This window comes from Raphanus sativus, chromosome 6 (assembly GCF_000801105.2).
Source record: "Raphanus sativus cultivar WK10039 chromosome 6, ASM80110v3, whole genome shotgun sequence".
NCBI classification, from domain to species: domain Eukaryota; kingdom Viridiplantae; phylum Streptophyta; class Magnoliopsida; order Brassicales; family Brassicaceae; genus Raphanus; species Raphanus sativus.
The window spans coordinates 44,496,364-44,524,150 of NC_079516.1; the positions used below are offsets into that span (position 1 = coordinate 44,496,364).

At 34.6% G+C, this 27,787-nt stretch overlaps 6 protein-coding genes, 1 long non-coding RNA gene and 1 pseudogene across 7 annotated transcripts; 1 reads left to right on the forward strand and 7 right to left on the reverse strand.

Annotated features, from left to right (window-relative positions):
* Positions 1–330: 330 nt before the first annotated feature.
* Positions 331–865, reverse strand: LOC130496442 (uncharacterized). Its single transcript, XR_008935576.1, has 2 exons — positions 724–865; positions 331–631 (listed from the first exon to the last, which is right to left on the reverse strand). It is a non-coding gene; the product is annotated as an uncharacterized LOC130496442 (long non-coding RNA).
* On the forward strand, positions 576–5,147 carry LOC108806545 (tetraspanin-2). Its single transcript, XM_018578688.2, has 3 exons — positions 576–988; positions 1,066–1,372; positions 4,649–5,147. Exons 1-3 carry the CDS (start codon positions 795–797, stop codon positions 4,958–4,960), a joined length of 813 nt encoding a protein of 270 aa, XP_018434190.1. The 5' UTR covers positions 576–794; the 3' UTR covers positions 4,961–5,147.
* Positions 5,148–5,651: 504 nt separating this feature from the next.
* On the reverse strand, positions 5,652–8,264 carry LOC108806819 (protein HEAT STRESS TOLERANT DWD 1-like; annotated as a pseudogene).
* Positions 8,265–8,581: 317 nt separating this feature from the next.
* Positions 8,582–10,201, reverse strand: LOC108806820 (uncharacterized). Its single transcript, XM_018579016.2, has 2 exons — positions 9,822–10,201; positions 8,582–9,292 (listed from the first exon to the last, which is right to left on the reverse strand). The coding sequence occupies exons 1-2, from the start codon at positions 9,922–9,924 to the stop codon at positions 8,766–8,768; spliced, it is 630 nt and encodes a 209-aa protein (XP_018434518.1). The 5' UTR covers positions 9,925–10,201; the 3' UTR covers positions 8,582–8,765.
* A 365-nt stretch (positions 10,202–10,566) lies between these two features.
* Positions 10,567–13,913, reverse strand: LOC108806405 (WD-40 repeat-containing protein MSI4). Its single transcript, XM_018578511.2, has 15 exons — positions 13,564–13,913; positions 13,247–13,310; positions 13,040–13,126; positions 12,882–12,944; positions 12,718–12,783; positions 12,516–12,590; positions 12,305–12,380; positions 12,046–12,229; positions 11,873–11,954; positions 11,726–11,799; positions 11,492–11,603; positions 11,324–11,398; positions 11,164–11,231; positions 10,978–11,077; positions 10,567–10,888 (listed from the first exon to the last, which is right to left on the reverse strand). Exons 1-15 carry the CDS (start codon positions 13,821–13,823, stop codon positions 10,787–10,789), a joined length of 1,488 nt encoding a protein of 495 aa, XP_018434013.2. The 5' UTR covers positions 13,824–13,913; the 3' UTR covers positions 10,567–10,786.
* A 418-nt stretch (positions 13,914–14,331) lies between these two features.
* On the reverse strand, positions 14,332–16,623 carry LOC108809746 (DNA repair protein recA homolog 3, mitochondrial). The gene is made up of 7 exons (XM_056987610.1): positions 16,395–16,623; positions 16,230–16,287; positions 15,886–16,106; positions 15,689–15,776; positions 15,423–15,595; positions 15,048–15,329; positions 14,332–14,953 (listed from the first exon to the last, which is right to left on the reverse strand). Exons 1-7 carry the CDS (start codon positions 16,449–16,451, stop codon positions 14,540–14,542), a joined length of 1,293 nt encoding a protein of 430 aa, XP_056843590.1. The 5' UTR covers positions 16,452–16,623; the 3' UTR covers positions 14,332–14,539.
* Positions 16,624–21,397: 4,774 nt separating this feature from the next.
* LOC108834343 (surfeit locus protein 1-like) lies at positions 21,398–23,573 on the reverse strand. The gene is given in 8 exon segments (XM_056987917.1): positions 21,398–21,857; positions 21,951–22,240; positions 22,320–22,453; positions 22,501–22,568; positions 22,832–22,923; positions 22,926–23,063; positions 23,162–23,253; positions 23,394–23,573. Coding segments are annotated over 8 exon segments (1,185 nt in total). The 5' UTR covers positions 23,476–23,573; the 3' UTR covers positions 21,398–21,568.
* A 1,097-nt stretch (positions 23,574–24,670) lies between these two features.
* Positions 24,671–27,604, reverse strand: LOC108834342 (nucleosome assembly protein 1;2). Its single transcript, XM_018607681.2, has 12 exons — positions 27,443–27,604; positions 27,303–27,346; positions 27,018–27,113; positions 26,837–26,929; positions 26,347–26,434; positions 26,184–26,245; positions 25,911–26,095; positions 25,638–25,815; positions 25,510–25,553; positions 25,216–25,420; positions 25,089–25,106; positions 24,671–24,993 (listed from the first exon to the last, which is right to left on the reverse strand). Exons 1-12 carry the CDS (start codon positions 27,480–27,482, stop codon positions 24,925–24,927), a joined length of 1,122 nt encoding a protein of 373 aa, XP_018463183.1. The 5' UTR covers positions 27,483–27,604; the 3' UTR covers positions 24,671–24,924.
* Between the last annotated feature and the right edge of the window lie 183 nt (positions 27,605–27,787).

Below are 27,787 nucleotides of genomic sequence, written 5' to 3' on the forward strand. Positions count from 1 at the left end.
AACAAACGCCAATGAGTTTCTCTACGGCTTGTAAAACTTTCAGGCCAAAAAGGCATTTTGCTGATTAAAAACATACCCCTATGAGAAAATGAGCAATACCTTCAATGACACAAACTAACTTCTTATCGAGTCATAAAAGATTTGTTGCCAGAGAAACAATGGTCTGATTACGGAAATGGGAAGAGTGAAACAAAAGGGATGAGTGGACAAAATTGAGTTAGACCATGATTCAGTATCAGAGAATACTCAAAGCAGTATCTTAGAGATAGAACTCATTACACAGTTCTGATGTAGCTTTAGCTTTTGCAACAAAACATATGTAGACGAGTATCAAAACAAAATAGTGTGATGTCTATTTGATATTACACCTTATTACATCAAAACTTGGACAGTGATCACCGATCCGGCCTGGTAACTAACTACCGGGTGGTGTCACGTGGCTAGTTCTGGTTGGTTGAATAACTAATATTTCTACGGGTTACTTGACGCGCTAAAATGCGCGTTTGTGTAATACTGTACAGAGGTGCTTTTCAAAAGCCCATAAAGGCATCTCGTGTCCATCCATGTGACATGATTCCCCGGTTTAAATCAGCAGCAAACCGGATTGACAGTACCGGACCGAACCTCGTTTCTGCGAAAATGCATTAAACAGGTTTCACACTTCCCGTCATCTCTAACCACCGACTATCATAAAATAGAGAAACACAGAGGCAGACCTCTCACCTTCACAATTTCGCTTTCTCTATATATAAATAAAGCATAAAAGAAGAAAAAACAAGAGTGAAAGAGAGTTAATGGCGTTAGCGAATAACTTAACGGCGATACTGAACTTACTAGCGTTACTCTGTTCCATACCGATCACGGCGTCAGGGATATGGCTTGCCTCAAAGCCCGACAACGAGTGCGTCAATCTCCTCCGTTGGCCCGTCGTCGTCCTCGGCGTTCTCATCCTCCTCGTCTCTGCCTGCGGCTTCATCGGCGCCTACCAGTAAGTTCTTTCTTTCTTGTACACATAGAGAGACACTTTTGCTTCCGTCATCATCACAAAAGATCTCTCACTTTCAGGTACAAGGAGACTCTGCTGGCTGTTTACTTGTGCTGTATGGCCATACTGATCGGGCTTTTGCTCGTGGTTCTGATATTCGCCTTCGTTGTGACCCGGCCCGACGGGTCTTATCAAGTTCCGGGTCGAGGTTACAAAGAGTATAGGCTCGAAGGGTTCTCGAATTGGCTGAGAGAGAACGTTGTGGACTCAAAGAACTGGGGGAAGATAAGGGCTTGTTTGGCTGATACAAGCGTTTGTCCTAAACTCAGTCAACAGTTCATCACCGCTGATCAGTTCTTCTCTTCCTCTTCCATCACTCCTCTCCAGGCATGTTCTCTTTTCTTTTAATTCTCTCCGAACCTGAAACTTCTAGTTTGTTACATTTTGCCCCCACCCCCCCCAAACAGTTTTCCTTTTGGTTTAGTTCTTGTAGTTTTCTTTCATTTTATTTACTAGGTGATTTTCCCGTGCTCATGCACGGGTATAAGTATTTATAAAATAAATATACTATACTAATTGATAGCTATATACTTTAATTTTAAATTAATTTATATTTTCATGCATAATTTATATTAATAATATTACAATACTTCAATTAGACATATGATTCTAGATATATTATATCTAGTCGATCTTTTTACAGTCGATTTAGTTATCATTTAGATATATTTGATTACATTTATTTCTCTGAATTCAACTGTAGTACTTTTTATTCTAAATATATTAAAATTTTGATTAATTTTATTATATGCATTTAGGTTGGTTGTTGTATTTCTTTATTTTAATATAATATATTATTTTAGATATAAGATTGATTAGTCGAGTCACTCATATTGTGAGTATATTGAGTCACATATATTCTTTCAAATTTAAACTGAAATATAATTATTTTTAATGGTTTACGTGGTTGGACTAATAAAATTAAGTATCCAGACTCAGTTTAGCAAAAATCCAATTGATATTAATATATAATATACAATAATTAAAACATTTTATATATTGAGTTACATACATAAGTAACTCATACATTTTTGGAAGCTCATTAACACGTATCAATATTTACAATAATTAAAATATCTTATAAAATCTAAATAATTCTATGTCTTAGATTTATTGAAAGATAAACTAAAATTTATTTTATATAATCTAAAAATGAGAATTCGTATTTACTTTGGTATTTTGATTATGTTTATATTAAACTCCACAAAAATAAAAACAGAAAATTTAAAAGCAAATTTAATATTAGGAAAACATATAATTGTAATAATAAAAATATAATATATCTACATCGTTAAAGTATATATTGTTGTGTTATTTAAAATATTTTATAATTATTTGATCAAAAGATGTTTATTGTTAAAATGATAGTTTTTATTATCTCTTAAAAATAAACAGTAAAAAACAGTGAATGTATTTGATAAATCATATTATATAAGTAAAAAATAATATATAGATATTTTTTCTGGAATCGAAATATATTATAATCAACTAAATATATTAAAACTAACAAAAAAATTCAATAATACTAATTATAAACTATTTTTAGTCAATTAAACATATATCACTTTATGTTACTTAATTATTGTATGTAATCATTTCAGAAATTATATAGATATATCAAAATATTTCTATTATTTTGTATTGTTTAAAATTATGTTTTAAAATAAATAATATTTTTTTCTAATATCAAGATTATCTTTCTGAAATTGTTTTTAATAAAATCACATTATATACAAATATATATTTTTCATATAAGAAACAATAGATATAAAGTAAATATTTTTATTACTATGTTGTGAAATTTCCTTTTAATGAAATTTTCGTTTTAAATTCGATTTTTAAAATTTATAAATGTTTCCTTTTTTGATATATATGTTTTATGGAAAAATTTTAAAAAAGAAACTAAATAAAAAATAATAGTATTTAAATGTAATATTTTAATTCATTAAGGGTATCAAAGTAATCAACCATCGTGAGAGTTGACGTGAGTGCGACACATAGGAAACTGACTTCTCAAATAATATTATAGAGATTAAGCAATTTGTGGTTAATTGAAGTAGATTTGGAGTGATAAATCATAGTGAATGGAGTTGCCTGGGATACAACACTAAAATTAACATCAACTCAAAAGTGTAAAATCAAAATTTAGTGCAATAAGAAAAGCTAAAAGTCATTAGGGCGGTGAATTTGTCCATTTAGCCAACCAACACCGTAATGTTATTGTGATAATTTTATTTGGAAAAGTCTTGTTACAATAATTAGATGGTAATGAAAATAAAGATGCGGTGTTAATGACAATATTTTGTTAATGTCTACTATCTAGATTAAGTGAGACCTACGGTTTTGTTTGTTTTATAAAAGAAAAAGGAAAGAAAGGTCTATTATTCAAAAGTAAAAATAGGGGGCTCATAGTCATAAATTTATAAAATTTCACTTTAGCTTTTTCGAAGTCCAAAAGAGCCTGTTCTTATTCTCAGCATTCCTTCTCATAGTAGCTTTTAACGTTTTGTTTCTCTTTCGATAAAAAAAATTTACACTGTAGGTTTAGTCCAAGTAAAATGGTTTCTGAACAATTCAAACGTTTCTAGTGTCTAAGAGGAATTGCCATAGTACTCAAATTATAGGCATATAAGTAGATCACACTTATTGAAAACATATTTTGAAACTTCATACTGGAAGTTAGCATATATAAAATGCATATTTGGTCCTAGGAGACTGGTGTAGATGTTGCTGGAAACCACAGTCCAAATTCTATAGTAATCTGAATTTAAAATAACACACTATCATGTTATAGGACCCACCATGCACCAACGATATGGTACATTATAATACAAATAAGTTTTAAGTTTTATCTGGTTATTTAGTTCCTGTCTTTGTCATTATCTCACGCACATAATTCAACGATCGCATGTAGTAACCACTTTGGCAATAACAAAGCCACTCTTATATGCTTAAATCATGGAGAGATTAAGGGACAAAAATGTTGACTAACGTGGTTTTTATTTATTTATTTTGTAAACATTGACCAAATTGGGTACTATATATATTTGATTCTTTTGTTATGTTTGAATAAAATTCCCTTACTTTTCTACTGAAATTAATACTACGTGGCCGGCCAATAAGACCATCTTTAGTTTCTTGCAATTTGGCATCCAAGTCTTCTGTAACAAAACTGGAACCATTAATAATTAGATAAGCCTAGATGATGAGGTTTTGACTGATTGTATTGCATGTCGATAGTAGTTAGATATTATTAAATATTAGACCAATGATTTGATTCAATAATTACAATCACAAGTCTTTGTCCCCATCAAGAAACATAATGAATAACTATACCTCTCCCATGTTCTACCACTCACATTAGAGATTCTATTAATTTGGATAAATAAGACGGATAAATAAGAAGTTTTATAAGACAAATTATGTCTTTTGTACTTGACACTGAATATAAAGACTATATTGAAAATATATCAAAATTTCAAACTATACATGTAAAATAAAAAATTACAAGTTAAAGTTCAAAAAAAAGAAAAATTATAAGTTTCATTGTGTTCAGTTTTTTTAAATCATATCTAAATATGACATTTTCTTTATGCTGTACAGTCCGGTTGCTGCAAACCACCGACCGCGTGTGGCTACAACTTCGTGAACCCGACGCTGTGGCAAAACCCAACCAATATGGTTGCAGATGCAGACTGTTACCTATGGAACAACGACCAAAGCCAGCTTTGTTATAATTGCAACTCATGCAAAGCTGGTCTTTTGGGAAACCTTAGAAAAGATTGGCGTAAAGCAAATCTCATACTGATCATCACCGTGGTTGTTCTCATTTGCGTATATGTTATTGCGTGTAGTGCATTTAGGAATGCTCAGACTGAGGATCTCTTCCGCAAATACAAACAAGGTTGGGTCTAAAGCATGTGTATAGATTTGTTTGTTTTTGACTTCTTGTTGAGAAGTATTCGAAAATAGCTCGTGATGTTATTGTGTTTGGAAAGAGCTTTTTCTTTTGTGTTATGCTTATTTTACATTGCTTGCGAAGAAAGAAAACATAATGGATATATAGAAGATGAATTAGGTTGATAATTTTTTACCACGTTCACTCAAACTATTTTGCAAATTTGTGTACGTACAAGAAACTAGTAATCAAATCTTGTTTTGTTGTATGCTCAGGCGTTACGTGACACCACTTTTCTAGGTTACAGATACTTGTGCATTATTTATACTGTTAATTAAGATATATAATTCGTTAATTATTTTCTCAAAAAAAAAAAAAAAAAAAATTCGTTAATTACATCTTGGAATATTATAAGATGTGTAGTTTTTGTTCTCTGTTTAACCTTCACATGCAGGTTATCCTTGTTGTTGTATTTAAAGAAACCCTGAGGCTTGATTTCATTATTTACTTCCATTCTTCTTTTATGATAGTCTCTTGATAGATTCTATTTGGCATAAGGAATGATCGAGAAGTAATCAGAACATCCAGATTCTTTTACAGGCTTTTAATATTCTCTTTTTTTCTTTCACATTTTTGTCGCAATTGCAATCAACCGACCAATGATGAAAACTTTGAAAGTTGTGGAAAATGGACACTAGTGGAGAGGGATAGTGCTTTTCAAAACTTCCTTGACGGATGATGGAAATAAAGTTGTGAAAGAGTATAGTTCTTTGAATCAATCAATGAAACAAAAAAAAAAGGACAGAAGACAACAGACTCAAGAAACTACTATACTTGTGCAGACAGAGAGAGTTGAGAGTTTTCAGGCAGCGAGATCAGAAAGTGTGTTCTGAATGTTGTAAGGCATCAAGATGTTGAAACCATCAGCAGCAGTTGAGATGATCATCCCTGGGATCTGGTTGTGCCAGTGAAGTTCCTTCAAGTCCTTTTGTCCCTGATTTTCCACAAGACACCAGAAAAAAAACAGCGAGGTCTTTCAAACGTAGAAACATCAAAATCAAATACAACCGAGCTAAAGAGGGTTAAAGTAAGATGTTTGTTATACCTGGTGAACGAAAAGAAGCTGAGGAGGCAAGTCTTGAGGTGTGTTAACTTGTTCCTTGGTCTGCGCTTTGAACTCTGCTTCCTCTTCTTCATCCTTCTCCAACGATAAATCCCATATCCTACAGCCAGCCAGAAACCCAATAGACTGTTTTTTTTCAGTTTTATTGAAAGAGATAATCTGATCTGTGGCTTCTTACGTGAGCTGGTTATCGCCGGAAGAGACTGCAAGTGTCGAGGATTCATGAGGACTCCACTCAATCGACGTGATAGGATGCTTATGATACTCAAAATGTGCTACCTTAGCATCTCCCTTCTTACCATCTCCCTCCTAGTTCAAGTTTTTTTTAAAGGCTTTTTATCACATCAGAATCTTGTTTAACATATTTGATATATGGAAATTATAAAACCTTACGGCCTCGGACGTACCTTGTTGTTGAAAAATCTAAGATCATGGATAGAGAATGCCCCGTCATCACTCCCTGATGCCAACATGCAACTAGCCAGCCTTCATGAAATAGGAAAAAAAAACCAAAGAATGAGCCAATTTGCGTTTAAAAAAAAAGAGACTTTTAAAGTTAGACATCAAACCTGTTCCATGAGATGACATTCACATCTGCGTCATGTGCCTTGAAAGATAGTACAGGCGACTTCCCTCGTCGGACATCCCAAACTGCAACAGTCTTATCCACAGAACAAGATGCAAACACGTTGGCTTCAGCTGGACTCCACTGCAAAAAAAACAGAGGAAACAATATTCAGACAAAACAGTAGACACAAACACATACACAATTTAGCTGCGAAAGCTGACAGTTTTACTTGTAAATCTTCAACACTTGCAGTGTGTCCGGCAAAAGGAATAGGATCAACTCTCCATGAACCAGAAGCTGGCTCCCACAAATGAATCATACTCATGCAGTCACCTTAACCGATGGAAGAACAAATTAAAAAAGACACCTTAACTATGTTCAAAAAACATGTAAAACTGATGAAATTTACTACAAAGACAAAGTTAATACCGGAGAGAAGTCTTCCAGCGGTAGCAGGACTCCAATCTATAGCATAGCCTTCGTCTTTGTGTCCGGAAAAGTTAACTAAGGGTGCTTGGTTAAGAGCCGGCGAAGTTCCATCTTTACCTTCTGTTTCTGACTCCGCTAAAGCATTAAGATGAGAGCTCATGTCCCACACCTTCCCACAAATACAATAAACACAAAATCAGTTTCTAAGAGATACGTAAGTGCAAGTAAGACAAAGCATTTATCTTACTTACTTGAACATGACCAGAATCAGCCCAAGAGACAGAGATATGAGGATTTTGTGGCATTGCACGGATGCGGTTTACACATCCATGGTGAGCAACTCTGCGGACCTGTTTATCAAAATTAAATTAAAAAATTGATACAGAAGTAATAACCACTAGATGGAATTACATAATAATGAGAAAGAAAGAAACAATAGAGACCTGAACAATTGGAACGGTGGAAGCTCCATCCTCGCTTTCCTCATCGCTATCACTGTCCTCATCTTCATCATCCTCATCCTTCATAGCGTCGTCATCACCATTCGCTAGCGTTTTAGGCACTACATCGCGTCTCTTACCAGATACGTTGCTGATTTTAAACAGTCCAATGGAGTTCAAAGGTGCTTCCTCAGCCTGAAATAGAGAGGGAAAGAAACCATTCACAGGGAATTCAACAATTAAAAGCAAAAAGATTCTAGAAGAAAAGACACGTTAGAAGAGGTACAAGACTGACCTGAGTCCCAGCCACCATATACAAGGTATGAGGAAACTCAGTTCGGTTCAAACCCAACTTATCACCTAAAATGTCAAAACTGAAAAAAGAACCACCAAAGTCACCAAACCATTCAAAAGTCTTCAACTTTATGATTCAAAATGATAAAGATGATTGCCCTTTGCAAAATAACCTCAAACAGGGCCAACTAACATGGAAGGCATGAAGGGAATTATAAACAGAAGGGTCGCACTGAAGCTCTTCTCCATCTTCGAGCTTGTCAACACCTGGCTGCCAAACCCTTGTTGGCATCGACGGTACCGACGACGAAGAAGAAGACGCTTCTCCCTTCTGCTGTCATCCAAATTCACGCTCTATTAGGTTTCTGAAACTTAAGACTGAAACTAGTATGATTCAAGTTCAAACCTTGTTCTTCCTCTTTTGCCTTCTTAGGGTTTATGCTTTGAACCATTTTTTTTATTTGCCTCCTGATTGAGTCTATTAAGATTCTGTTTGAGTTTTGTAACAGAGTAACAGGTTCGTATTTTCTTAGGGTTTAAGCTATTTATACACCTAATCAAATAGTTTACCTCTTTTTGCGTAGATACCCTCTGTTCATTGAAATTTATTCTAAATTGCTAGATCTTTTTAAATATTGGCTAATCACCCAAACGTTTGATAAGAGATCACCTTCAGTGTAAACCAATATCAGACCAAACTAACCAAATTTTGAAATGAAATAACTAAAAGTAAATGAATAACCCAACTTTTAATCGAAATCGAAATTAAACTGAAACCAAAAAGTTTAGGTAGAATACTGAACGTAACTTTTTGTCTGGTTCAGTTCGATAAGTGAATTGATTAATCGAAAACTGTGTTAACCAAACTGAACTAACCGTTGGATCCAAACCGGGATGCCTAATAAGCTAAACAACCAAAGCAGTAAAAGGGTACCAACAAAGAAAAACCAGTAGTACACTGTTTCTCTCTACTTGGAGGAGAAGAATTTGTCCCAATCACGTAGAGAAGAATCAACGGAATCATCAGGGAGAAGTTTTGGAATCCTCTCTGCTCGTATAAACTGTTTCAAGACAGCTTTCTCTTCGTCGATACGTCTCTTATCTCTCCTGTCTTTTGGTTCCATCTTCCTTTTCTCTTCCAAGATCCACTTGAAAAGCTCCCTTTGCTCGTCTTCCGGAATCGGTTTCCTTGCTACCTTAACAGGCTCAGTCGCCGCGCCGTGAAACACAAACTCATCAGCTGCTGCATCCGTATACTCAAACAGAGGATCATCATGCCAAGGGATCGGTTTGGCTTCTTCCTTGTCCAGAACTGCAGTTTCAGAGGAGTTCTTGGCCTTGTCAGTTTCTGCAACTTTCGTGTTGTTTTCGGCAACTTTCGTGTCGGCCGTCCCGGTGTTAACGACACTCTTTTTCGCACCTTTACTGCCCTTTTTAACTCCCATTTTCTCTCCCACATCAATGTCCCTTTCTCGTTTTTTCGCAAATATAAAAGCTGCAGAACCCATTCGCATGATAAAAGTAAGCAAAACAGTGAAGTGGAACGACATGAATGCTATAATATCATATATTCATATTCAGACTGCTTATAAGGCCAGACACAAATATGCTTTTTCACGATTCTGATTCAGACCAAACTTATAAAAGTAATATATTAAAGATAATTTCTAGAAGGAATCAAAAGATAAGCGAATTGGGTTTTAATGAGAATAAGCTACAAAAAAAACCTAATGTGTGTTTACTAGGAGTATGCTCAAACATTTCAAGAGAATGAGCACACAAAGATGCTGCATTTAAGTAAATTCAATGTCTTCTACAAGAAGATCAACAACGAGATCCATGGCGAATCAAACTCTATGTTTAAAACCAGATTCTATAGCTTTACATAAGTGATAGATTGCTAGAAGAAAAGGGTGGTCATATTTTTTTCTTGATTCATTGATAAAGATCTCTAAGCTAGGCATTTCATCGAACACATTATGAATGTAAAGCTAAAATTTCATTTTTTTTTCAGGAAGACAAACCTGCAAGACCGAGATTGAAGATCAACATAGTTCGCCAGCCCATCGTAGCCAGTCTCGGAACGGCTTTCTGCGGTGGTTGGGATCCGGAAGGAGGCGGCTCCATCGATGACTCCGATGGATATCTCGCGAAACCCGACTTATTATCACAGATTCCTTCTCGAGAGATTGTAGTATCGTCGCAATAGAAAATTGTTAGGTTTTAAATCCCCCTAATTAGATGTATTCTTCTTCTTCTTCTTCTTCTTCTTCTTCTTTGTGATTCGATTTTACTTCCTTGTCAAGCAATTTTAGATTCTCCCGACTCTATTTACTTGTTTTTTGGAGAATAGAAGTCTTATCGCTTTGATCTTCTCCGAGACAGTTTTGTTTGACTGATTTGATTGGGGGGTATGTATGGGTTGTGGAACTGGGTCTCGAAAGCCTCTATTTGGACAAGAGACTTTAACATAGTTACATTGCAACTATAATTCTTGTGGTCGGTAATTTACGGCCATGTTCTTTTTTAATTGCTACTACTAACAATTTGATATTTTCTTAGGACAGAAAATCCTTGAAAAAAAAATCAAAAGCACCAGTTGCAAAAATATATATTTTGTTAACTTGTTTTCTAGCTTCTATAATGTAATTTGCACAAACGGTGAGAATCTTTCGCAACCCAAAATATTGACACAAGCTCAGTGCAACATTCATTTTGAAGCTGGTTTAATTTCACACAAAGCACACAGTTGGTTTGCTTTGGTTAAAATCTAAGCTCAAGGAAATATCACTTAAAAGAGTCTTTGAGAAAACAGGATCAAGAACCTAAACAATTTGGAAAGGTCTTAAAAGCTACCCAATATCTCAACAGACAAACCAGCCTTTATTAGAAAGAAAAAAACAGCATTCCTCGCTAAACCGACAACTAAACCACCGTATAGGTGATTAGATAGATAGAGATAGACAATGGTTCTTTTATTTATTTCCCCTCAAGGCTTCGAGGCACATGTCATAACATGCGACTTGAACTTCTCCAACTCTGCCAGAACTTCCTCTTCCGGTCTGTATAACAAGTCGCTCATCCGCCATATCTATCAAAGAAGAAGATAAGTATATAACCACGTTTTATGGACAAAGTTGTTCAACGAGGTTACAGAGAAAGAGTTATTAAGGTTTTTACCTGCAGTGTTCCACCTCCACCCGTAGTCTCACAGTCATCAGAAACACTGACAATAGTCCAGGGGTCCTCCGCATTCCAGTGGAAATCAACTACTTTGTCCCTAAGAATATTAAATAAATAAAAACTTTAATCAGAAGCAAGTAAATGAGAAAGCACGTGAGCGTTAAAATTGTGTCTTTCAAGAACCTGTGGCCAGCATGCTGGAAGAAGAGCCCAGCGGGGCTTTTAGCTGCACGATCAGACTTCTTACTGACCTGATGGATAGTTAAACAAACCAAACATGAATACAATCATGAGAGTGTAAAAAGATTAATTCAACACATATCTAAGTGACTAATGCACACACCCTGTCATAATCCCAGATGTTCAAGAGACCATCTTCTGCCGAACTCCCAAAAACAGATGACTTATCAGGAGACCACTGAATTGATTAACAAAACGGTGTCGGTCTCAGTAAGTTAATTAGATACAAGTGATGTGATGAAAAAGAAACACAAGAGCTGTTAGTGAAAACCTGAACGCAAAGAACAGCAGCTTTGTGGCCCTCAAATTTGTAGATAGGCGCACCGACTCCGTTTGAGGTTAGGTTCCTGCGATCATACAACCGAACAGTGTTGTCTGCAGACCTGAAACATACAGCTATACCTAATTAGATACTAAGTGTGCATTAATAAAAAGCTTTCTTAATTAGATACTATGTGTGCATTAATCATCTGTCTGTTGCACATGTATATCGGTTTCCACATACCCTGTCAGGATCAGATTGTCATCACGAGGGTTCCAATCGACACAATGAAGATCAGCATCGTGCGCCTTTTCAACCTGATAAACACACAAAAGCAAGATAAAGTAAACAGCAGGTAAGAAACTTCAAAATTTTAATAGTATTAACTACCTTCGTGACGGGGCTAGTGCCTGTTCTTGCATCCCATAGTATAAGGCAAGAATCGTCACCGACACTGCAAAATTCTTGTGCACTTCACCACACAAAAATTTACCAGAAGCATCATCAGAAAAGCAGGACTATTTCATCAAAAAAAAGCTGAGGAGATTGTTCTAAGAAGTTACCTAGTCGGGCTGAATGCAACATCTTCAACTGTATCATCATGGCCATGATATACACCTCGCGGGCCAACAGAAGGACTCTCAGACTTATCACTCTGTTTGATGATGGATCCAGATGATTTGGAATCTGTAGCAGCCGTTGTGATGTGGTCCTGGATACTCCACAAAACAACTGACTTGTCCTTGCCTAAGAAAATAAACCTTTGTATGAGAAACTGACGAACAAAAAGAACAGAAGGATCAGAAACCACAAATCACAGACCTCCAGAGAGGACAAAGGGTTCGGTTGGGCACATTGCAAGAGCGAATTCAGCATTGTCTTGATGTCCAGTTAATATCTGTAAAAGAAGTGGTTCAGAATGATGCAAACAAATATGAAAGAGATATATCACTTCCAGTGATGAGGGTAAGACAAAAAAAAACACGGCAGGAAATGAACAAATTGCGACAATATTTTCGAGAAGTGGACATACCAAATCCGGACGGGAACTTGCAGCTCCAAGAACAGCATGACGGTTTGGTTGGGTTTCAACATCCCAAATGAGAACCTGGAATCAACATATCTTATTCAGATAACTGCAAAAGGGATATACGTCCAAAACGAAGGATTCTCTTTCAGAAGTATGAAAAACGATACACATCAATAGAAGAAGCAGCAGCAGCAGCTGCACTTACATCAGGACTGTCGGTGTGAGTAGCAATAATTTTACTGTTCTGTGGGAGTTCCCTGATTCGGTTAACCTGCAATAGCAAATTAGTAATGAACAGTGCACACATCAAACAGGATTTTTTACGAACAATGTTGATAGAGGAAGATCTAGAGAGGTGAGAATTAAAACCTCTCCAGGGTGAATGATGGTCTTGTACTTCTTCACAAATGGAGAACGTGCTTCTTCGTTGAACTGAAAACAGGATTGCAGAAGGTGGTAAGTGGTAACCATTGTAGAGGAAAAGAGGACAAGATAGGTAGGAAAAAAAAAGAAGTCACTAATTATACCTGAGAAATGTGCTCAGCTGCAGCAACCCTTGGCTTAACAACTTCGCAATTCGCTATGACTAGAGTGTTGGGCACACTGCCATCAGTCTAGTAACAACATACAACCAAGAAAAAAGAAAATACAAATGCAAATGAGAAAGATACAAATATTCTCTCATGAGCCAGGTGTTATGGCTGGCTATAGTAAAGATGAAGTGAAAACCTTACTTGTTCGGACAGGTAAAGAAGCTGGCGGTTCTTGTAGGTTGCTTGTTCAAGCTGTGGACCCCATCTGTGAAAGCCCAAACAACAAATGGAACCTACCCCTCTTAGCACAAGAACCAAATATGAATATATCTACAAAAAAAAACAAATAGAAAAAAACTAACGCATCCTAACATTCCTAAAAAAATTTAAAAAAATCTCAGTCAAACTCAGAAATCGAAAAATTATGTTAAATCTCTCCACATTTCGCCTAATTTAACCGCCAGTGCAATTCAATCACAACATCAGACTGAAACCCTAGAAGAAGAAGTAGAGAGGACCTGCAAGAGAGGGAAGGCCAGACGAGGTTATGATTGGCGAGCCAGTCGTAGAGAATGGGGACGAGACCTTTCCACTGACTGTACTTGTCGTCCACACTCTGCTTCGTTTTCTTCCCCCCGCTTTCCTTCATTTTCCCGCCGCTCTGCTGCTGCTGCGTCTGAGGCTCTTCCTTGATCTTAGGTTTCCTGCCTCTCTTCTTCGGCGCCGGTGTCACGGTCCCTCCGCTCGGCGATGCCGCTGCCGCTTCGTCGCTTTCCATTTTTTTTTTGTCTTTTAATTGATTTTTTACTTTCTCTCTCTCTCTAGCTTTAGTGTGACACTGACACAACCGTATCTCTCTCTACTCTGCTTTGCAAAGAAAACATATTTTCCGAAAATATTTTTATTCGGAAAATATATTCTTTATTAAATAATAATAATATACTCAAATAGCAACAAATCCTAAAACTAGCACAAAAATTATTTATGAAATGTAAAAGTATATATAATCATTCTTTATAATTATTTGATTTAACTGAATATGTTAAAAATAAATATATTAATAATAAATTAGACGATAGAAATTAGAGTTTAGATTTCACGTGTATAATAAATTAATATTTTAATTTGGTTTTTTGTGAACGTCATTTCATGATTGATTTAGGCTCATGGCAAGAGATGTCCGATTTATAATCCCTCTCTCACTTTTGTGGTTGTCTGAATGATGCAAGACTATACTTATAATTTCTTGACCAAAAAACACTATGCTTATAATTTGATAGTTAAGATTTAACTGACAAAATGTTTCAGTTTTTCCTTAAAACATTAAACTTTCCCTGTAAAACTACAAAAATCTCTCACCAATACATGTAAAAAGTGGTTAACTTCACACATAAATTACACGGGGGAGAAGGAAAACCGAACCCAATCCACATTAAACCGAAAAAAAAACTCTAAACCCAAAGAAGAATATTATACTTAACCGGAGGTGACTGATCATGACTCAACTACAGTAGCAGCAACAACTAGAGCTGGTGGTGCTTCATCATCTGTGCTCTCAGATGAAACCAAAACTCGACCAGAATCCTCTTCCTCCTCTTCCTCAGATTCCGATTCCTTCTCTGCAGCTTCATCGACCAAGAGCTTCTCCCTGAGCTTGGTCACGAGCTCTTCTCGAACCGCTTCATTCACTCTCAGAAACTTCTTCAGCGCCTCTTTCCCATGGTAGTTCTTCCCGTTCAGATTGTAGAACGTTCCGTTTTTGGCGACGAACTTGTGCTTAACGCTCAGCTCTATTATCTCCGTGACCTTGCAGATCCCTTTCCCAAACTCGAGCTCAAACTGCGCCGTTCTAAAAGGCGGCGCGAGTTTGTTCTTCACTATCTTCACAGCAACTTGACTCCCCGTTGTCTGCACGCACAAGCAAAAAAAGCATAACAATGTCAAACTTTCAAAACACAAACCAAACGTAGTTTATATTCAAGATCTTTTTGGATTAACTTACATCTTCACCTTTCTTGACAAGTCCGACTCGTCTGATATTCAGACGCATTGAAGCATAAAACTTCAAGGCGTTCCCACCGCATGTTACTTCTGTTGGACCTCCAAATCCTCCGAATGTAGAAAGTTTTGCTCTCACCTGATTTATAAAGATGAGAAGGGTTTGGGATAACGATAAAGAGTGGCTCAGTTTACGCAAAGCCTGGCTCATCAATCTGGCTTGCATAGCCATATGAGCATCACCCATCTCTCCCTCGAGTTCTCCTTTAGGTACAAGAGCAGCCACCTGTGTACATGAATCGAAACCATTGAGGAGGAGGAGAGAGACCAAACTAAACTCATCGATCCATCATTATTCCATCTCATGTGACTTACTTACACTATCAACAACAACAACATCAACAGAACCACTTCGGATTAGAGTGTCCACAAGGCTAAGGGCCTGTTCGCCACAATCAGGCTGCGATAGAAGCAGATTCTCTGTATCTACACCGATTGCCTTGGCAAGTGAGGAATCAAGCGCATGTTCAGCATCTACAAATACACAGGTACCTGTACCACAACAAAGAACATCTTTTTTTAGAATATGGTTTTGTAAAAGAACATAGCCAATGAGTTAAAAAAAAAGAAACAAGTAATAATAACCTCCTTGCTTTTGAGCTTCAGCGATAACATGAAGAGCAAGTGTTGTTTTACCAGATGCTTCAGGACCATATATCTCCACAACACGTCCCTATCAATAAGAAAGAAGCGATAAGGAATACACACATTTGAATAAATAGCATAGGAGTGAGAGATAGATAGATAGATAGATAGATAGATAGATAGATAGATAGATATACCTTGGGAAGGCCACCGACTCCTAGAGCTAGATCGAGGGAAAAAGATCCGGTAGAGTAAACGGGAACATCTCTAGGAGAAACAGCACGACCGAGCCACATGATAGAGCCTTTGCCAAAGGAAGTGGTAATCTGATCAAGTGCTTGCTGAAGAGCAATCTCCTTTTTCGACATACCTTCCTCAGATGAGGATGTGCTTCCATCTGACTTTGATTTTTTTTTAGCTTCAAAAAATCAACAACCACAATGAGGAGACAAAGGTAAAAGCTTTAATTAGCCAAAAGATAAAGGCTTTCATCAAACTCATAAACCAGTTTAAGTAAAAGGTAAAAAAGCTTTAAACTAACCTTTGGCAGCAAAACCTCGGAGTTGAAACGATGTGCCAACCACACCTCTACTAAACACCTGCCAAAATACAAACGACTTTTTTATGAATCATTTCTACTTAAATCATCATACTCCCAATTAATCGATGAAACTAATAGAGTGTTCAATTTCTCGCAATAAATAACCTCAGACGAGAACAGAGAGCGTCTCAGTAAAGAAGCGTTTCGGAGAATCCCCGCCATCTAGAAAAGACGCTAAAGCTTCTTCGTGCTAGAAGAGACACTCATGCGAACACTCTTTCGAGCTCGAGAAGCAAAAAGCGAGGATTTTTTTAGGGTTTTAGGTTCTCTCGTTTCCCTCGCCAAATTTTATTTTTAGCTTCTTTTGATCGGTTTCGTTACATGTCCACGGATGTTTTGTCTTCTGTCTTTTGTCTTTTGTACACGGAGGTTTTGTCCTCTTGTCTTCCAAAGACAATTACAAATCTACCTATAAACCGGCTCATTTGTTGGTTTTTTTTTCAAAATCGATACATTAGATTGATCGGTTTAAGTACATTTACGGTTTAGTAATCTGGGTTTTATATTACTCGGATTTATACCGGCCCAAAATTTTGTAAATTAGGGGTGGAAGAAACCCGGATCCGACAATCCTATCCGATCTAAAAAAATAAATCCAAACCAAACTAAATCCGAAAATATCAAATGGAACTTGTTCTATAATATTTTAGGCTTTAGATTATACCAAAATGAATCTAAATATGTGAACAAATATCAGAAAAAAAAACTTAAGAATTTAGAAACCCACAAAAATCTATAATTCAACCCGAACTTAATCTTAATAGTTACCCAAAAAATTAAAGTTCGTATAAATATCTATAACATAGATAATTAACTTAAATATTTAGTTTAGTGTATCTCTATAATATTATTTGAGAAGTCAGTTTCTTAGGTGTCACGCTCACGTTAATTCTCACGGTGGTTGATTACATTGATACCCTTAATGAATCAAAAATATAATATTTAAATACTATAATTGATTTTTATTTAAATTCCTTTTGTAAAATTTTCCAAATAACATATATAATAAAAAAGGAAATATTTATAAGGCTATAAAGTGAATTTAAAAACGAAAATATATGTATAAATAACATGATTTCATTAAAAAGGAAAGTTCAAAAAATAGTAATATTGCATTAAAAATATTTTTTAAATAACATAAAATATACTAATAAAATACTTTCTTTATATTTTTTAAAGTAACAGAAATAATTTTATATATCTATCTATTTTTTAGATGATTACATAAAATAATTAAGTAACATAAACTGATATATTGACTAAAGTCATTTATAATTAGTATTATTGAAATGCTATTTGTATTTCCTATATTTTGGTTACTATAATGTCTTTCAATTACAATAAAAATACCTATAAATTATATTTTACTTATATAATATGATTTCTCAGATGCAATCGCAATTTTTTCCTGCTTATTTTTAAGAGATATAACAAGAAATAAAGGTTAACAATAAACATATTTTAATCAAATATTTATAAAATATTTTAAAATCACACTATATATTTTAACGAGGTAAATATATTATATTTTATTATTATTAAAATTATATGTTTTCTTAATATTAAATTTGCTTTTAAATTCAATGTTTTTATGTTTGTGTAACTTTTTAATATAACCATAATCAGAAGACATGAAATTAGTTAGAATTTATAAAAAAAATTTGTTATTATAAATATTAATATGAGTTCACGAGCTTCCAAAAAAGTATGAGAAGTAACTTTCTATATATCATCTTTTTCTAATATATTTTTAAAAATTAATATTTAATTTGATATATATTATAAAAACACATTCACATTTAAACGATAAATAAATTAATTTGACTTGACTTAATTATAATAAAATAAAATTATACTTCAGCTTGAATTTGAAATAATATATTTAAGTTAATATACTCACAACATGAGTTACTCGACTAATCCAACTTATATCTAAAATCATAGATTTAAGTATAATAAGAAAATATAATTTTATAATAATAATAATAATTTGTTTTATAAATATAAATTATAGGATGACTCAAAACACATTAACAAATTAAAATAAAATATTAACCAACTGTAACAATTTAGTTTTTTGTAAAATTTATATATATGCATGAGACTTCAGAATATAATCGTTATATTTATTTACATAATTTTGATTCAAACACTTTAGTTTATTTTTTTATTTCATTCTAAGCACAATATATTTTAAGTTATACATAATATTCATAAAGTATAATTACATATTTAAGACCAATCTAAATGTTAATAAGAAAATTAATCAAATTTTAATATATTTAAGATAAAAAATATTATAGTTGAATTCAGAGAAATAGGTGCAATCCAATATACCCAAATCATAACTAAATCGACTGTAAAAATAACAAACCCGACTAAATATAATATATCTACAATTATATGTCTGATTAAAATAATACAATATTATTAATATAAGTTAATTTAAAATTAGAAGTAAATAGCAATCAATTATTATATTATATTTACTTTATAAATATTTATATCCGTGCATGAGCACGGGAAAATCACCTAGTACTTTTGTATTTTATCACATATGAAAAAATTATGTTTGAAAATATGAATGAATTTTCTTCTGAAATTTCAAAAAGGTTGTTTATTTTAAAAATTTAGAAATTTCAAAAAGGTTGTTTAAACTCTAAGTTTATTAGCTAAATTGTGTACTTTTGAATCATAAACAAGTATTTAAATAAACAAAATCTGAATTAGAATCGAATTCAAACTTAAAACGAGTTCTACGTACGATTACGATATGTTATTATATCTAAAAAATGTCCGAAGAAACCTAAACTGAAACCAATTTGAACTCTAAAAATATCTGAATGAAATTAAATGTCATTATTCCGAAGAATCGGAAGCCGATTGAACCCAAACCAAACCAATTAAACATCTAGACTGAATCCGATTAGAATCCAAACGTTTATGTTACTACTAGTGGTATTCCGGCGCTACGCGCCGGATTCATATGTTTTATTCTCTAATAAATTTAGAATTGATTTTTTTATCAAATTGATAGTGGTTAGTGATAATAATGTATTACTTTGTTTTGAAATTACTTAAATCAAATAAAAATAGCATCAATGGTTTTCACTGATCGATTTAATAAAAATTGAATAAATAGCTGATAGTTACACTAAAGTATATATAATAGAACTTAAAATATAAATTAAATTCGATGTTCCAAAACAAAAACATGTAAATGCATGTGTTATGTTTTGTGATTATCTTGTTTGAATAAAGATAACAAATTATTTCATCATCATAAAGTAGTAACAATTCATACATGTGTATGTGTTGTCGATGTCATGGATGTGGCAATCTATTGGGCTTCATTATGTATGTATTGGTTAAATATTTTTTCTTTGATAATGAATCCAGTCAATAGATTCTTAAACATGGTCCAGCATTGTTCAGACTTAAATTGACTATTTTCCCATATAAAATCAAATGGTAAGTGAATAATATTTAGAGGTGGATGTTTGTTCTCACAATGTACATTTTTTTTTTGATCAAACAACATGCATTACTTAAAAATAGTTTACACCCCAACTAAGGGTTGGTTACAACCAAAGAGAGAGCTGATTTTGCCGTGCTTCAGCCTCTCCATTAAAGATTAGAGAAATAACACTTCTCAAGTGTGTGCAAAGATTTTATTTATTTCGCTTAAAGTTTTCATGTTTATTTACATCTATGATGTGTTTTGGTTTTTATTTACCTTGTATTTATGACATTATACGATGTTAATTAAATGTTAATCATTTGTGTTGATATTTTTATAAAAGAAACGAATCATTATCTTTATTAAAGTAGAACCTCTCATAAGATTTTGTCCTTGATTTTGTAAAATAATTACAATGGCATGTCACTTACATTTTATGCATGTTAAAATTAATTAATATCAACCAAGCAATTAATTTAGAAAAAATATTCCAAAGAATTTAATCATGTATGCCCTATTGTTTATAATTCTTTTTCAAAACACATCACTATATTTATTATCTTAAAAATATTTACAACAATTGTCTAGATACGTACCTACTATAAAAATTTGACGTAAGAGTCTTTTGAGAATATTATTGTTTTGCAGTTTAGAGTTTTTTTATAAACACCAAACTAAACACAATTTATATTTTTATTAAAAATCATAATGAATAAATTATTAAGTTGAATATATTTTAAGAATGGAAATTCAGTACCTTAAATTGATATTATAAATATATCATAAATAGTAGAATATGTAAATAAATATTTTAACAAACAATCTATTAATGTGTATAAAATATTTTAACTTAACATATCAATAACATTTTTTAGGAATATGTCAGAAAAAAAATATATTCCTCAAATTGATTTTATTTTGATATTCACATGTGTAATTTTTTTTTGAAGATTTCTTATTTTATTTGAAATTTGTAAACATTTTTACGGGTGGACATGTGGTTGGTTTAAAAGTTGACATGCAGTGAAACCTCTATAAATTAATAATGTTGGAAATACACCAAAACTATAATTTTTTATTAATTTATAGAGATTATTAATTTATCGAGATACTAATTAAATCAAAAACTCAATTTGGGACTATGAAATTATATTAATTTATAAGATATTAATTTATAAATTATTAATTTAAAGAGGTTATACTGTATTATGTTGTTAACTAATGTGATTAAAATATTTGTTATTGGTGTAATACATAAGAATTGCTGCGTTTTGAAGAAACGATATGGCCTTCTAACATAAATTCAAGGTAGTGGATCTGCAAAATTGGGCTCAATTCGAGAATATAACAAAAACCCATTTCGAATGTTATAGATCAGAAAACACCAAATGCTCATTTCGAATACAACACGAAACGCGTGAGTAATAAGAGGAATAAGTGACGCGCGAAACAAAAAAAAAAGAGCGTGACATACACAGCCGATCCAGCGTGCCGACACGTGGCGTCAAAGCTCCCATCCTTCAGCGTGATGTGGACAGCCTAATGAGGCAGATTTCTCAACTTTATTGTTATAGATGCTCTCTACTAGTCTTAGATCTCAGTTTGATGCTCTAGATCTCCGTCACATAATCAAAACGATAAATCGTTGTAAAATCTAAAAACTGATAGTGCATACTTGCTAATAAATCGAGGTGAAGAGTACAAATGACGATCTAGATGCTAAATGTTTTATAAGATATGGATACAACAAAACTGATTAAATATAAAGCGTTCTTGTTCGAAATGAAGTTCTCCTCTCTAGTATATTCTTCTCCTTTGCTTATATAAACGAGTACAAGGTCCATGTCCTCTCATCGATCTCTTCTCCATCCCAATCTATGCTGCCTTTGACTCCATCTTGTTGCCTTGGGTCGAGGTTAGTGACACACCCAACACCAATAGTGTCTATTACGTAGAATAAGTCACGATGACTGTATACTTTCCATTTTATATAAGCAACAAAAAGAAATAGACTATGTATTAGCTTTAAACCACCAGGTTCACATTTTCCATATCTTTGCACAATACACGTACTCCACTTCATAAAGCATGCCAGAGAGATCAAGCTCCTGCACATAATATAACAGTCACTCACACCATCAGAAAACAACAATCACTACTAGTTAGTGTATGCAATAAGTCGAAGTTATGTTGTTAATTACCATAATACTATGTAATCGACCAGTTCCAGTGGTAACTTTTTACTTTTGATCAAGTCCTCAACGTGTCTAGGAGATGGATAAGGTCTACTTTCATCCATATCTCTGTGAGTCTTCTCTACATAGATCGTGTCCTCACCAAATCCCATGGTCTGAGCTAACTTAGGGACGTCAAGGAAGAACCAAGCAAGCGAACCTGGATAATGTGCTAGTGAATAAAAAATGCCTGGAGTTTCACTTTTCCTAACTACACCAACCACTTCCACATGCATAGCCTTTGAGACTTTCTCCTGCTAATATATTTCAATAAAAATTAATATCTATGAAATTTCGATATTTGGTAAATTTTGAGTTAGTGAGTTCGAAGCCAACCTCAGCAATCATTGAGTTGTTAAACTTATACAAGAACTTTGACAAGGGATTTAGTTGAGAGGAGAGTAGTTTCTTAGCTCTTATAGACTCATCCTTATTAGCGGTTGCAACAAGAACATCATCAGCTTGTATACATTCCACAGACTTTTCTTTTTTTTTTTTTTTTGTAAAAAGGCTTTCAATTCCACAGACTTTTCTTCCCAATCCAAAGGGACCCATCCGCGATTTACTAGAATAGGTGACTTCATACTAGTGACAAAAGGAAAGACAGTTAGGCTTATTGGTATGTGAGTTTTTAAGAATTGAATCAAAGGCAAAATGAACAAACACTGAAAATCTACAATAATTGCATGATAGTCTAATTAAAGCTTTTATTAGTTGGAGATAGTTTGGGAAGCAATATATTGGATCCAAACACATTAATAAACATCAAATAAAAATACAAGCAACAAGTGATTCACATCAAGATGTAGTTAATTTGGTTTGGTCATGAAAGAGAGAGAAGTAGTTACCTATTTGGTTCATTAGGGATTGGCAAAAGAGGTGTAATGACATAGAATCCATTTTCAGACCCTTGAGCCATGGATCTAGGCTTTGGACCCACACATAGATCGATCTTTGTTTATCGTATACGCCTTTGCATACAACCCTTTCGAATCCCAACTTGTCCACATTTTCAACTGTATTCAGCTTTCTTGGATCCATTTCCAAGCATTCTCGTCTTAATTCCATATGTGCCTTGTACTAATTGAAAATTTAACACAAATACATATATCTATATACTGGAAAGAGAGCATGTAAAAACATATACACAAGGTTATTCCATGATGAAAATAACAAACCATTTCTCGCTGTACGATCTTAAACGACTCCTCGAGACTGAAGGTAACCCCTCCAAGAAATAACCATAACGGCCATGACCTCCCTTTGTTCTCTGCAAATAATTTAAAAAATGATTAACAAAAGTTTCCATTTTCGTGAATATATATATACACACACATCAATACATCACCAAGACTCAGATAGTCAGATCTTAATCATAAACTAGATGAAGGAGAAGCATGAGGAAAATACTTGTAGGTGGTATACGCGAAGGCATTGTAATCTCAAGACTTTTGCTCAGCCTCGTTAACATTTTAGAAAGCAGCTTCTTCATTGCTGTCTCCTCCAATATTATTTATCCTCTGACAATGTGACCTCGAGTTAGAGGGGTTATATGCTTTCATGGAGACAACGACGACTTGTTTTAAGTCTTCGAACTCTACTTCTGTTTAAGTCTTTAAATTTTATAAATAAAATGTTTTAAAAAGACGTTTCCACAGTTCAAAAGAAAAGAAAAAAAAAGTTTCCGCCCAAGAAAAAGGAAGATCCTCTGTCAACGCGTCTTTTTCTTCAGTCAAACAAGACATCCTTCTTTTTTATTACATGTGAATATACACACGAGTTTTGTTGTTTTCTTGAAAAATCTAGTGAATTTCATAAAGAATTTAGAGTTTGTAAAACATTCAATCGATATTTCCTGGTTTTGGATCCTGAATTGTTAGATGGGACACAGAAGTAAACACTTTCGTTGCAAAAAAAGAATGGTAGATTTTCCTCTCTCTTCTTTCTAGGTTCTTGAGAGAGAGAAAGTAAAGTCGCGGTGGTTCCTTCTCTTCTGCTCGCGGTGCACGGTGGTTTCTTCAACACGGTGTAGCCGTCTTTGACTCCGGCGACGTGCCTGTTCTTCGGTGGTCGTCCGGCTATGTTTTCTGGCGTCATCATCTTTTCGTTGGTGAAGGCGGCCGGCTTTTGGTGTGATGCATGCTGGTAGTTAGTGGAGATTTGTGGCTGACAGGAACCCTATACCTTCATTACAGTCGATGGAGGTGGGTTCTCTGTCGGGAAGAAGGTGGAGACGGGAGGTTCTCCAATTCAGGTCTGATGTAACCCGGAAGTTTTCTCCGGCGTTGAATCTCAATTGGTTTAAGCGTGTCTCGGTGGGGTTCGATGTTCGTCGGGTTTTCTTTCATGGCGTGGTGATCTCTGGCCTTGAGAGCTCGGTGCGTCGTCTGGTGTGTTTCCGGCGATACGAGTTTCTCGGCGTGTCTCCGGCGAAGAATCAAAGCGGTGCCGGTTGAAGAAGAGATGTGAAGCGTGTCCCTCTTCTTTGACGCATGTTTGGTCACGCTGCTCGAGATTGTTTCCGGGTTTTGAGGTTTTGGGCTTTCAGGCCCAACTTGTTGTGTTCGTTTTTTAGCTGCCCTTGGGTTTGGGCTTCTTGTGTTAGTTATTTCTGTGGGCCTTTTGGCTTTTAATAAACTTTATCAGTTGGCAAAAAAAAAAAACACTTTCGTTGCAAAAAAAGGATGGCTTAAGAATATATAAACTGTGAACAATAGAAACAAAATACTATTTGCTCAAACCAGTTCAAGGGAGAACACATTGCAAATCAAAAATCAGAAAAACCAAAACAAATAACCAATTTTTGTTTTTAGCAAACCACCACCCAAAACTTGATTTATAATCATACAAACCACAGCAAATTAAGAAACACAGAGACCTCTTTCTTCTTCTTCTTCATCAATAAGCCAAATCTTCTTCACCTGAGATGAGGTTTGTTTACTCACTGCTGCTTGCATTCCGGTGGCCTCTCACCTTGTTGACCTTCTGCCAGTTGACTTCTTCCAGACTTCTGTTCACAGAGAAAAGAAGCCTCATGTTATAAACAGCCCTTAAATAATCAACAAGAAAGAGATGCTAAGGTCGAGATTGAGTGATTTTTAAGACCTTGTGCTCAGCTGATGACTGCAACAAAACAAAGACAAGACACCATGAATCAGCATTCCCACGTTTTTAGTCTTATATAAGAGAAACAACAAGTAAAGACCGTTTTAACCGCATAGTAATAGTATACCTTCTTTCCGCTCTTCTTTCCTTGCTCTTCCTCTTCGTCCTCATCATCCTCGTCCTCTTCCTCTTCATCATCTTCCTCGTCCTCCTCATCATCATCTTCATCAATCTCATCATCATCATCCTCCATCTCAAGGTCATCTTCGTCTACAGCTTCACCAGTGAACCATGACACAGCATGCGAGATGATTTTCTCTTTAATTGTTGATCTACATGATAGACAGTGTATAGATTCAGATCCTACAACTGTGTATTAAATAGTAAAGACCATCAAAGATTCAAGTAGAAAAGTACATACCCAATATCATAGTCGTGCTCCATTTGACCTTGGAGTTCTTCAGCCTGTGCAATAACAAATTATCAGGTTGACACAACGCATTCTTAAGTGCTAAATAAAAAAAAAACTGCTTTTGAGGATGGCCATACCAATTCATCATCAAGATCATCTTCGTCCTCAGGAACTTGAGGTGGATTGAAGAAGTTGAAGAAACTCTCACAGTCCTCAGTCTTGGTGATTGGCTTTGTGTTTTTGGATCCCTTCTTCGGCTTCTTTTTAAGGATCTTCTGAGTCAAACATTTTCCAGGATACCACTCAATCTCCGTCCTGAACAATAGTTAACAATCAATGAGACTCCTTTGTCTTGAGAAACGAAAAACAACAACAAATCAAATACATGATAAAGAGGCAAAAGATCATACCCGATAGCCTTCTCGAGGATAGGCTCATCTTCATCAATCATGTGATATGTCTTGGTCAAGACAGTGTTCTTGAAGTAAGGGTTCTCATCGAAGAAAAACTCAAGCTTGAACCCTTTCGGCTCTTCAACCTTGTTCCACTTGATATCCTTAAGATACTTAAGAGCACCTTCATCTTTCTCAGTTATCTAAGAATCATGGGGAACAAAAAAACAAACACATCAACATAAAAGGGAATCTTCTTTTCACAAACGAAAAGAAAAAGGAGTAACGAACCTCTTCAGCAGTTATTTCATTGTTCTTCAGTGCAATAAGCCAGAAATCAGGTACTCCTTTCTCTGCAGAAAAGAAAAACAGATGTTCATCAAATATGATTTCACCATCATTGGAAGGAGCTAAATACATAACCAGAATTGAGGGTAAGTAATTGATAACACACCTTCAGCAGCTTTATCTTCTCCCTGTTCTGTTTTTACTTCTTCAGGTGCACCTTCAACTTCAACCACACCGTTGACAATCTCATAACGCTGTATGTGATCATCCCATTAGAAAAGCCAAAAACAAACCATCAATATAAGAGCATCTCCAACCTATTTCTATTTTTACCTCTATAATAGCATTTATAGGTGAAATTGCTCCAACCCACCTCTATTTCTTCCTCTATAATAGAGATCTCTATTTTTTCCTCTATTTATAGAGGAAGAAATAGCATTCCTCTATTTTTTTACTCTATAAAATAGAGATTGCTATTTTAGAGAAATACATTGGAGCATATTCCACCTCTATTATAAAGTTCCTCTATTTTAGAGATGAAAATAGCAAAATACATTGGAGATGGTCTAAGTTATATAATCAGACGACAGAGACAAGTCTTGTTGTAACAAGTTAGAATCTAAAGATATCATTATATATTTATTTATTTATGTTACCTTGGTATAAAAAGGCTGATACAACTTTTGATACTTAGCTTCAAGAGCTGCCCTCTCCTCGAAAAACTTAGCTTCAATTTCATTATGTTGGTTCTGAAGATGTAAAAAAAAAAAAACAAAAAAGGAATCAGATAATACTTGGGAGTTCCACCAAAAAGGAATCAGATAATTAGACTCAAACCTGAATCTCTCTTAGAGCCTCGACACGCTTCCTGACAGCGGGAGTCAAGTTCTCAAGGACATCCGAGTGTTGTCCAGCCAAATTCTGCAACTTGTTCTGCAACATCATCACCCATAAAAACAACAATCAAAATCAAAAGATGCAGACACGACAATCCTCTCAAACCAAACCAAAAGTCTGTTGCTTGAAACCATTCAAACTAAAAGGTCCATTGCTATAAATCAATCTTAGCTAAATCAATAAGAAAAAGAAAAAACAAAAATGTTAAAAGTCTTTAAAACTGACCTTAAGAGCATTGACAAGGCCTGCACGATCCTCCACGTTAAGAGCTAACAAAGCAAAAACATTAATTTCTCAGTAAATCTTAGAAGAGAAAACAAAAGGAATCAGGAGGCGTTGTTCGAGGTATATAGATAGATACATACCGGCGGTGAGATCGGACATGTTCAAGTTGTCGTTGCTCATCTTCTTCTGGCGGAGGAAACGGAGTGTGAAACCCTCTTTAAAAAAACCCTAGAGAGAGCGGCGGAGAGACGATTTTAATTAAATTAAATAGAAAAAAAAAAAGGAATGAAATGAGAAATGAGTAGACCGAAATATTTGGGCACTTTTTATAAGCCGTGGCAGTCTGTTTTTTCGTAGTGATTTGATTTTATCGGGGGAAAAACGTAAATCAGTGTTGGGTTCATAATACGCACACACAAGGCCCAAAACCTAATATTTAAAACCCACAATCTCTAAATAAATAAGATGCAGCTAGATTTTTCTCC

What these genes read in the sequence shown, in the direction of transcription:
- LOC108806545 (XM_018578688.2), top strand. Translation starts at nt 795, where the DNA reads ATGGCGTTAGCGAATAACTTAACGGCGATACTGAACTTACTAGCGTTA. An exon ending in GGCTTCATCGGCGCCTACCA is followed by an intron (nt 989 to 1,065) that starts GTAAGTTCTTTC and finishes TCTCACTTTCAG; the next exon opens with GTACAAGGAGACTCTGCTGG. An exon ending in CTTCCATCACTCCTCTCCAG is followed by an intron (nt 1,373 to 4,648) that starts GCATGTTCTCTT and finishes TATGCTGTACAG; the next exon opens with TCCGGTTGCTGCAAACCACC.
- LOC108809746 (XM_056987610.1), bottom strand. Translation starts at nt 16,451, where the DNA reads ATGGCGGGGATTCTCCGAAACGCTTCTTTACTGAGACGCTCTCTGTTC. An exon ending in TGAAGCTCAAAAGCAAGGAG is followed by an intron (nt 15,596 to 15,688) that starts GTTATTATTACT and finishes GTTGTGGTACAG; the next exon opens with GTACCTGTGTATTTGTAGAT. An exon ending in TTGTCAAGAAAGGTGAAGAT is followed by an intron (nt 14,954 to 15,047) that starts GTAAGTTAATCC and finishes TTGTGCGTGCAG; the next exon opens with ACAACGGGGAGTCAAGTTGC.
- LOC108806405 (XM_018578511.2), bottom strand. Translation starts at nt 13,823, where the DNA reads ATGGAAAGCGACGAAGCGGCAGCGGCATCGCCGAGCGGAGGGACCGTG. An exon ending in CTCACACCGACAGTCCTGAT is followed by an intron (nt 12,591 to 12,717) that starts GTAAGTGCAGCT and finishes TGTTGATTCCAG; the next exon opens with GTTCTCATTTGGGATGTTGA. An exon ending in TTCCAGCATGCTGGCCACAG is followed by an intron (nt 11,078 to 11,163) that starts GTTCTTGAAAGA and finishes TAATATTCTTAG; the next exon opens with GGACAAAGTAGTTGATTTCC.
- LOC108834342 (XM_018607681.2), bottom strand. Translation starts at nt 27,482, where the DNA reads ATGAGCAACGACAACTTGAACATGTCCGATCTCACCGCCG. An exon ending in CATGTCCGATCTCACCGCCG is followed by an intron (nt 27,347 to 27,442) that starts GTATGTATCTAT and finishes TTGCTTTGTTAG; the next exon opens with CTCTTAACGTGGAGGATCGT. An exon ending in AGGCTCTAAGAGAGATTCAG is followed by an intron (nt 26,930 to 27,017) that starts GTTTGAGTCTAA and finishes TTACATCTTCAG; the next exon opens with AACCAACATAATGAAATTGA.
- LOC108806820 (XM_018579016.2), bottom strand. Translation starts at nt 9,924, where the DNA reads ATGGAGCCGCCTCCTTCCGGATCCCAACCACCGCAGAAAGCCGTTCCG. An exon ending in CTTCAATCTCGGTCTTGCAG is followed by an intron (nt 9,293 to 9,821) that starts GTTTGTCTTCCT and finishes TGGGTTCTGCAG; the next exon opens with CTTTTATATTTGCGAAAAAA.